A 10,692-nucleotide genomic window follows, 5' to 3' on the forward strand; every position below is an offset into this window, starting at 1 on the left:
AGACCTAAATGGAAGTTTTCCAAATTTGACTCTCAGTGGTATAATATTATTATGGATAGATTTTGATGGATAATATAAGTATATTGTAATATCTACAGCAACCATTAAGAAAACTACACAGTCATCTCCAAAAATAAATCCAGGTAGAATTCTTAAAATTATGTATTAAAATAATCCTCAGGAAGGTAAGAATAAAGAAACAGAAGAAGGAACCTAAGGAAACAAAGAACAAGTAAAGTAAGAAAATTACTTAAAAATGAAAACTGTAGGCAGGATAAAAGTAAAAGAATGGAAAAACATATACCACATGGTAGTTAATCAAACAAGCATGGGTAGCCATATTAATATTAAATAAAGTAAACATAAGAACAAAGAGTATTAGAAGAGACAAAGAGAGACATTACATATGATTTTAAAAATCAATGCACAAGGGGATCTCTGGGTGGCTCAGCAGTTTAGCACCTGCCTTTGGCCTGGGGCATGATCCTGGAGACCTGGAATCCAGTCCCACATCAGACTCCCTGCATGGAGCCTGCTTCTCCCTCTGCCTGTGTCTCTGCTTCTCTGTGTGTGTGTGTCTCTCATGAATAAATAAATAAAATCTTCTTAAAAAATCAATGCACAAGGAAGATATAGTAATCCTAAATTGTGCAAACAACAGAGCTTTTAAAACATATAATACAAATGGAGCTGAAAGAAGAAATAGACAAATGCACAGTTTGTAGTTGAGGCCTAAAAAAACCCCTCTGGACAACTAATAGAAATATTGTACAGAAAAATCTGCAATGTAGAAAATCTAAACTAAATTATCAACCAACAGAATCGAATTGACATATCTAGAGCACACCACACAACAGCAATAGAATGCATATTTTTTCTAAGCACCTGAGGAATATCCACAAATATAGACCATATTCTAGTCAATGAGACCAATCTCAACAAATTTAAAAATATTAAAAACATACAGTGTGCTATATGATCATATTATAATTAAACTAGAAATCAGTAACAGAAAAATATCAAGGAAATATCAAAATACTTGGAAATCAAACAACACATTTCTAAGTATTCTATGAATCTAAGAGGAAATCTCAAAAAAGCATTAAATACATGTAACTGAATATAAAGGAAAATCATTTTCATATCTAGGTATGTAGGAGGCAGATAAAATAGTGCTGAGTGAGAAATGTAAAGAACTAAACATATATTTCAAAATAGGGGAAAAAAAAGGACAAGAAGCGCTAATATCAAGACTGAAAAAGAGAATACAAAGCCTACAACTATTAAAAAGTAACAAGGGGGCCCCTTCGGCTCCGAGCTGACCCTGTGGTGGGCAGTGTCGTCCGGGCGGCGCTGCGGAGACCTCCGCCCAGGACGGCTCCCCCTCCCCGGGCCTCTCCCCTCTTACCCGCGAGTCCCCTCGCCTCGTGGGCCTATCGGATCTGTTACCGCGGGGTGAGGTGAGAGCAGGCCCGGGGAGGGTAGCTACGGCTGAGGAGCCGCAGTCGCGGTCAAGATGATAGAAGTACTGACAACAACTGAATCTCAGAAACTGCTACACCAGCTGAATGCCCTATTGGAACAGGAGTCCAGATGTCAGCCAAAGGTCTGCGGCTTGAGACTAATTGAATCTGCACACGATAATGGCCTCAGAATGACTGCAAGACTAAGGGACTTTGAAGTAAAAGATCTTCTTAGTCTAACTCAGTTCTTTGGCTTTGACACGGAGACATTTTCTCTAGCTGTGAATTTACTGGACAGATTCCTGTCCAAAATGAAGGTACAGCCCAAGCACCTTGGCTGTGTTGGGCTGAGCTGCTTCTATTTGGCTGTTAAATCAATAGAAGAGGAAAGGAATGTTCCATTGGCAACTGACTTGATCCGAATAAGCCAGTATAGGTTCACGGTTTCAGACTTGATGAGAATGGAAAAGATTGTATTGGAGAAAGTGTGTTGGAAAGTCAAAGCTACTACTGCCTTTCAATTTCTGCAACTCTATTACTCACTTATTCAAGAGAACTTACCAATTGAAAGGAAGAATAGCCTTAATTTTGAAAGACTAGAAGCTCAACTTAAGGCATGCCACTGCAGGATCATATTTTCTAAAGCAAAGCCTTCTGTGTTGGCATTGTCTATCATTGCACTGGAGATCCAAGCACAGAAGTTTGTAGAGTTAACTGAAGGAATAGAATGTCTTCAGACACATTCCAAGATAAATGGCAGAGATTTGACCTTCTGGCAAGAACTTGTATCCAAGTGTTTAACTGAATATTCATCAAACAAGTGTTCCAAACCAAATGTTCAGAAGTTGAAATGGATTGTTTCTGGACGTACTGCACGGCAATTGAAGCATAGTTACTACAGAATAACCCACCTTCCAACAATTCCTGAAATGGTCCCTTAATTGGATTGTTACAGCAACAAAAAAGCTCTTCTCTGAAGCCTTTCTCCACAATCCTGAGCTATGGATTCCATGATGTTATAATGAATTTAAGCTGTGAAGCCTCAGAACATCACAACTAGATTAGCATTGATGTTCTCAGATTTGGGAAAACTACCTAATTAACATGCTGTAGTGGAATTAAATTTAAATTAAATTTAAATTCATCTGTGAGGCATACAAATGAAAGCTAAGAGCATAAATGTGAAATGTTAATAACGAGCCTGAGAAGGTAAACTGTGAATCTTCATTTCTAACATTAACCCAACTTTCTATGTTGGGTCAATATATTATATTTAGGTGGTATCAAAAGTGGTAACCTAATTAAATTCTAAATTATGAGGTATACATTAAAACCAACATTTCACAAATGCACTTTTAAGGCATAACAAGGGTCACTATTCTAGGCAATGAAAATGGTTTCTTGGTACCTATAGTGCAAATAATAGATAATTCTGAGATCTAGACTTTACTGCTACTTGGGAATTACACTTAAATTTGAGGGCATTTTATAAAAGTAAAACTACAGGCCTAGTTATTTTGGCATATTAAGTTATTGTTAATATTTTTCCTAAAAAACTGGTCGTTTGCATCCATGGTAAAATTTACACAGTATTTGCTGCCTCCATCTAATCCCATCAAGAAACTTTGTTTTTATTGTGTTAGTAATTCAAAATAACTATGCTCCAAAAACTTGATTTAACACTCCAGAAGTTTTTACTAAGGGCTGTTTTTATAAAAACTGCTATTGCTTCTAACTTAGAATTTTTAAAGGAAGAGAATATACTTTCACTACTTGCCCCTCCTGTGCCCAAAGAAAGTCTTTAAAAAAGTCAGTAGGCATCCTCATAATTATGAAGTTGCTAAGGTAGTATTTGAGATTTTCTATTAAGTCAGTGATCGTAAGGAGATCTACGGCATTAAAAGTGATGTAAACAGTTACTCAGTGCAGCAAGTAGCTTGTGTCCATCCAGAATGGCTGTACCCATTTATGACGTTATGGGTAAATGTGCACTGGAAAATAAACCAAAGAACCACAATATATCTTATACTTTTGTGAACTGTGTTTTATGGATAACTTCAGTTTTCCCAAAAAGCTGACATATTTCAATAATTTGACATCAGTGTTAATTCTGAGTTGGCAGAGGTAGCCTAACCAACTACCATTATGTTTTGGTACTAAGGGCTATACCTTTCAATAAAGTTACTGAAATGCAAAAAAAAGAAAAAAAAAAAAAAGTAACAAGGGGGGCATTACAAATTTATGTTTGTATTTTGAACAATGTGGAAGAAATGGACCAATTCCTTAAAAACCACAAACTACCAAACTCAACCAAGATATAATAGATCATTTTAATAGCACTATACCAATAAAGAAGCTAATTTCTTAATTTAGAATCTCTTGAACAAGAAACCCAAGGGCAAGATGGTTTGACTGAAGGATTTCAAACACTTAAAACCAAATTTACACAACTTTTTCAGCAAATACAAGAGTAAACACTTCCAAACTCATTTATGAAGCCAGTATTACCTGAATACTGACACTAGACAAAGAATACCAAAAAAAAGAATACTAACGATGAATATCTCATGTACGTATATGTAAAAATCTTTCATAAAATATTAAATAACTGTAGTCAACATTTTGTTTTTGAAAAGAATATACCATATTCAGAGATTTGTTCCACATATGTAAGTCTAGTTCAAAATTCAAAAACATTATAATCCACCATATCAACGTTCTAGAGAAGAAAAATGATAAGACTCTTTCCATAGGTACAGCTGAATATTTGACAAAACCTAATACCCATTTATAATAAAAATTCTCATCAAGTTAGAATGAGAGGAGATTTCTTCAGTGTAAGAGAGCATCTACGAAACTTATAGCTAACAAGATACGTAAATGCGAAAGATTGAAATGCTTTCCTCCAAAGATCATTAATGAGGTAAGGATGTCTGATTTCACCACTTTCAGTCAATGTAATACTGGAAATTTTAGCCACTGCAATAATACAAGAACAAATAAATAAACGCCATATATATTTAAAGGGATAAAATAAAACTTTTTAGAGATATGATTGTATACACAGAAAATAACAAAGAATTTACAAAAAAATTAAACTAATAAGTGAATAGTAATGTCCTGGAATACAACAAAATCCATCACATTTCTATATACTAAAAATGAATCTAAGGAATCCAAAATTAAATCACAATACCATTTGCAACCAGTTCAAAGAAAACAAGATACTTATATATACACTTAAATCATGTACTATATCTTTATCCTGAACATTTTTAAGTACTAAGAAAAAAACAGAGACTTTAAATAGAGAAAAACACTCTCTTCTTAGATTTTAAGAGTTAACATAATAATAATGATAATTTATCCCAAATTTCCGTACAGGTTTAATACACTTCCTATAAAAAAATTCAGAAAGGTTTTTCCTAGATATAGACAAGCTTTTTTAAAAAAACATATATGAAAAAGCACTGGCCCAAGAATACACAAAACAATGTTTAAAAGAATAACATGGGAAAAATCATTCAACCTGATTGTAAGGCTTAATATAGAGCTATAGTAATCAAGATAGTGTAGTAGTGGAGAATGATACACATAGATAAGTGGAACAAAATGGAGAATCCAGAAAGAGAAATGCAGAAATACACTCAACAGATATTTGGACAAAAGTGCAAACCAATTAAATGAAGGAGGGGTAGTATTTATCCATAGATTTAGAAAAAAGGAAAATAAATCACAACCTGTACCTCACACATTGTACAAAAATTAGCTCAAAATGTATCATCAACTTAAATATAAAATGCAAAGCTATAAATTTTTTTGAAGAAAAACAGAATTTAGGGACAATGGGCTAGCAAAGAGTTGCAAGACTTGACTAAAAGTACAATCCCTAAAAGGAAAAATTGATAAATTGGATCTCCTTAATATTAATACCTTTTGCTCTCTGTAAAGCCATGTAAAGTGGAGGTAAAGATAACCTATAAATTGGAGGAAAATATTTGGAAACAGTATATCTGAAAATAATATAAGAAATGTATAAAGAACTCTCAATGATTTCACAGCAAAAAATGGTGAAGTGGGGAATTCCAGGGCTCTGGAAAAATTGATAAGCTAGTAAACACTGACATATCAACTTTATTGGTACTCTGGAATCTAGCCAAAATATTTAACTAAGAGGAATGCTTACTGAATAAGCTGCTGTATTGTGGTAAGAAAGAGCTGTGACATTTTAAATTCCCTATCTACAATTCCCCACTTCTAAGATTGGTGGTGGCAATGAAGACCTCATTCTGTAACCCTGACGCAGACTGCTGGTATCAGAAAGAGAAATATAGCCCTTATCCTCAAATAATTGTGGTTCTGTGTTTTGACCTGTCTTGTGGCTTACTCTAAAACTAGTGCAAGGGCTTCTCTTTGTTTAAACTGAAGCAGAACTTTTCCCAGGCTTGAATGGCTTCCTGGGAAGCATTTGCCAAAAGCATTTAAAGTTACAGTTGTTGGCTGCTACAATCTTAGGCCATGGGACGACATTAAAGTTTAGCCATAAACAAAATGAAAAGCCTAATAAGGAAAAGAAGATACATGGAAGAATAAATAAGAATAAAGCATATATTTATTGAGGTGAAATCTGCATAATATAAAATTAGTATTTTAAAGTGAACAATTAAATGGTACTTAGTACAAACACATTTTCATGCAACAACCATCATGATCTAGCTCAAAAACAATTTTACCAATCTCATGTTTTGTTTCTTTTTAAAAGATATTATTTATTTATTTGTGAGCGAGAGAGTGCAAGCTAGGGGAGAGACAGAGAGAGGGATAAGCAGACTCCCCACTGAGCAAGGGGCCCAATGTGAAGCTTAGTTCCAGGACTCTGAAATCATGACCTGAGCCAAAGGCAGGTGTTTAACTGACTAAGCCACCTGGGTGCCCCCTCATGTTTTGTTTCTATGGGTTTTCTTATTCTGAGTATTAACTATGAATAGAACCAAACAATGTGAATTCTTGTGACTGGCTTCTTTCACTTAGTTTAATGCTTTCAAGGTTTATCAAAATAGTAGCATTTACTAGCACTTCATACATTTAATGGCTGAAAAAATCCCATTTACATGTATACAATAATTTATCTATTCATCTGTTGATGGGCATTTGATGCTGTTTCCACCTTTTGGCAATTGTAAATAATGCTGCTGTGAACATGTGTGTGCATGCATTTATTAGAAACTTGTTTTCTTTCCTTTTAAGTATACATCCTGGAGTGGAACTATTTGTTCCTGCTAAGCTGTTTTCCATGGTGGTGCACCATTTTATATTCTCATTAGCAATGAAGGATAAGCCAAATATCTTCACATCCTCACTAACATTTGTTATGTTCCATATTTATTATTATAGCCAACATAGGGGGTGTGAAGTGGTACTCAGTTGTGATAAATGAGATTTTTAAATCTCCACATGTACAGGAGAATTCAGAGGACCATGCATGCCAAGGCTCGACAAATACTGGACAAATGTCAGAGAAGTCCCCACACTTTAATTTCTGGCTAGCCTTCAGGTTCTGTGAAAGCAGTAAATGAAGGGCAAGGCAGAATTGTAATGACTGGTTCTGCATTGAAGAAGTTCCTAACACAGAACCAATCTAAATATTAGAAGAGAATATTTTTTCTTTGTATTTTATTTACTTTGCTCTAGGGCTTAAGGAAAATATGTTAAAACACTACTTGACCAACTAAGTAGTGAAAGAGATTATAGTAGCAAAGCACATCAAAGAATAGAGTTTTCAAAAGTAGAAAGACAATGAAACAAACTACAAAATATTCAAAAGGTGGCAAGCAGCAAGTACCAATGTTGAGGAAAGGAGAAAATCTAACTTCCAGTTTCCTCATTATAATATTCAAAATGCCCAGGCTTCAACAAAAATTAAAAGGCATGTAAAGAAGTAAAAAGTATGGATGACCAATAACTGAAAATTAACATATTAGTAGAATTTTGTTGAAAGTGTCTGGAATATGGTCAAAAAGATAAGGAAAACATAGACAAGGAAATAAAGGTAATCAAGAGAATAATGTCTTGCCAAATATAGAATATCAAAAAGAGGTAAAAAAATAATAAAAAGAAACCAAATAGAAATTTTTTCTCATTTTTTAATAAATTTATTTTTTATTGGTGTTCAATTTACCAACATACAGAATAACACCCAGTGCTCATCTCATCAAGTGTCCCCCTCAGTGCCCGTCACCCATTCACCCCCACCCCCCCTCCTCCCCTTCCACCACCCCTAGTTCGTTTCCCAGAGTTAGGAGTCTCTCATGTTCTGGCTCCCTTTCTGATATTTCCCGCTCATTTTTTCTCCCTTCCCTTATATTCCCTTTCACTATTATTCATATTCCCCAAATGAATGAGAACATACACTGTTTGTCCTTCTCCAATTGACTTACTTCACTCAGCATAATACCCTCCAGTTCCATCCACGTTGAAGCAAATGGTGGGTATTTGTCGTTTCTAATGGCTGAGTAATATTCCATTGTATACATAAACCACATCTTCTTTATCCATTCATCTTTCGATGGACACCGAGGCTTCTTCCACAGTTTGGCTATTGTGGACATTGCTGCTAGAAACATCGGGGTGCAGGTGTCCCGGCATTTCATTGCATCTGTATCTTTGGGGTAAATCCCCAACAGTGCAATTGCTGGGTCGTGGGGCAGATGTATTTTTAACTCTTTGAGGAACCTCCACACAGTTTTCCAGAGTGGCTGTACCAGTTCACATTCCCTCCAACAGTGTAAGAGGGTTCCCTTTTCTCTGCATCCTCTCCAACATTTGTTGTTTCCTGCCTTGTTAATTTTCCCCATTCTCACTGGTGTGAGGTGGTATCTCATTGTGGTTTTGAGTTGTATTTCCCTGATGGCAAGTGATGCAGAGCATTTTCTCATGTGCATGTTGGCCATGTCTATGTCTTCCTCTGTGAGATTTATCTTCATGTCTTTTGCCCATTTCATGATTGGATTGTTTGTTTCTTTGGTGTTGAGTTTAATAAGTTCTTTATAGATCTTGGAAACTAGCCCTTCATCCGATACGTCATTTGCAAATATCTTCTCCCATTCTGTAAGTTGTCTTTTAGTTTTGTTGACTGTATCCTTTGCTGTGCAAAAGCTTCTTATCTTGATGAAGTCCCAATAGTTCATTTTTGCTTTTGTTTCTTTTGCCTTCATGGATGTATCTTGCAAGAAGTTACTGTGGCCAGGTTCAAAAAGGGTGTTGCCTGTGTTCTCCTTTAGGATTTTGATGGAATCTTGTCTCACATTTAGATCTTTCATCCATTTTGAGTTTATCTTTGTGTATGGTGAAAGAGAGTGGTCTAGTTTTATTATTCAGCATGTGGATATCCAATTTTCCCAGCACCATTTATTGAAGAGACTGTCTTTCTTCCAATGGATAGTCTTTCCTCCTTTATTGAATATTAGTTGACCATATTGTTGAGGGTCCACTTCTGGGTTCTCTCTTCTGTTCCATTGATCTATGTGTCTCTTTTTGTGCCAGTACCACACTATCTTGATGACAACAACTTCGTAGTACAACCTGAAATCTGGCATTGTGACGCCCCCAGCTATGGTTTTCTTTTTTAATATTCTCCTGGCTATTCGGGGTATTTTCTGATTCCACACAAATCTTAAGATAATTTGTTCCAAGTCTCTGAAGAAAGTCCATGGTATTTTGATAAGGATTGCATTTAATGTGTAACTTGACCTGGGTAGCACTGAAATTTTCACAATACTAATTCTTCCAAACCATGAGCATGGAATATTTTTCCATCTCTTTGTGTCTTGCTCCATTTCTTTCAGAAGTGTTCTATAGTTTTTAGGGTATAGATCCTTTACCTCTTTGGTTAGGTTTATTCCTAGGTATCTTATGCTTTTGGGTGCAATTGTAAATGGGATTGACTCCTTAATTTCTCTTTCTTCAGTTTCATTATTAGTGTATAGCTATGCCACTGATTTCTGGGCACTGATTTTGTATGCTGCCACCTGCCGAATTGCTATATGAGTTCTAGGATTCTTGGGGTGGAGTCTCTTGGGTTTTCTATGTAGAGTATCATGTCATCTGCAAAGAGGGAGTGTTTGACTTCTTTGCCAATTTGAATGCCTTTTATTTCTTTATGTTGCTTGATGGCTGAGGCTAGGACTTCTAGTACTATGTTGAATAGCAGTGGTGAGAGGAGACATCACTGGCGTGTTCCTGATCATAGTGGGAAGGCACCCAGTGCTTCCCCTTTGAGAATGATATTTGCTGTGGGCTTTTCGTAGATGGCTTTTAAGATGTCGAGGAAAGTTCCCTCTATCCCTACACTCTGAAGAGTTTTGATCAGGAATGGATGCTGTATTTTGTCAAATACTTTCTCTGCATCTATTGAGAGGATCATATGGTTCTTGTTTTTTCCCTTGTTGATGTGATCTATCATGTTGATTTTTTTACAAGTGTTGAAGCAACCTTGCATCCCAGGGATAAATCCCACTTGGTCATGGTGAATAATCTTCTTAATGTACTGTTGGATCTTATTGTCTAGTATCTTGTTGAGAATGTTTGCATCTGTGTTCAACAGGGATATTGGTCTATAATTCTCCTTTTTGGTGGGGTCTTTGGTTTTGGAATTTAAGGTGATGCCTCATAGAATGAGTTTGGAAGTATTCGATCTCTTTCTATCTTTCAGAACAGCTTTAGTAGAATAGGTATGGTTTCTTCTTTAAACATTTGATAGAAATCCCCTGGGAAGCCATCTGGCCCTGGACTTTTGTCTTGGGAGGTTTTTGATGACTGCTTCAATTTCCTCCCTGGTTATCGGCCTGTTCAGGTTTTCTATGTCTTCCTTTTCCAGTTTTGGTAGTTTGTGGTTTTCCAGAAATGCCTCCAGTTCCTCTAGATTGCCTAAATTATTGGCATAGAGTGCTCATAATAAGTTTTTTAAATCACTTGTATTTCCTTGGTGATGGAAGTGATCTCTCCTTTCTCATTCATGATTTTATTAATTTGAGTCTTTTCTCTCTTCTTTTTAATAAGACTGGCTAATGGTTTATCTATCTTATTAATTCTTTCAACGAACCAACTCCTGGTTTTGTTGATCTGTTACACAGTTCTTCTGGTCTCTATTTCATTGAGTTCTCAAATCTTTATTAACTCTCTTCTTCTGCTGGGTGTAGGATCTATTTGCTGTTTTTTCTCCATCTCCTTT

The 10,692-nt window shown here is 35.7% G+C and overlaps 1 protein-coding gene across 1 annotated transcript; it reads left to right on the top strand.

The window, feature by feature from the left end:
- The first annotated feature begins 1,309 nt into the window (after positions 1 to 1,309).
- On the top strand, positions 1,310 to 3,489 carry LOC129517750 (cyclin-G1). Its single transcript, XM_055337803.1, has one exon. The coding sequence runs from the start codon at positions 1,517 to 1,519 to the stop codon at positions 2,402 to 2,404; it is 888 nt and encodes a 295-aa protein (XP_055193778.1). The 5' UTR covers positions 1,310 to 1,516; the 3' UTR covers positions 2,405 to 3,489.
- The last annotated feature ends 7,203 nt before the right edge of the window (positions 3,490 to 10,692 follow it).

This window comes from Nyctereutes procyonoides, unplaced genomic scaffold (genome assembly GCF_905146905.1).
Source record: "Nyctereutes procyonoides isolate TBG_1078 unplaced genomic scaffold, NYPRO_anot_genome, whole genome shotgun sequence".
Lineage (NCBI taxonomy): Eukaryota > Metazoa > Chordata > Mammalia > Carnivora > Canidae > Nyctereutes > Nyctereutes procyonoides.

What these genes read in the sequence shown, in the direction of transcription:
- LOC129517750 (XM_055337803.1), top strand. Translation starts at nt 1,517, where the DNA reads ATGATAGAAGTACTGACAACAACTGAATCTCAGAAACTGCTACACCAG.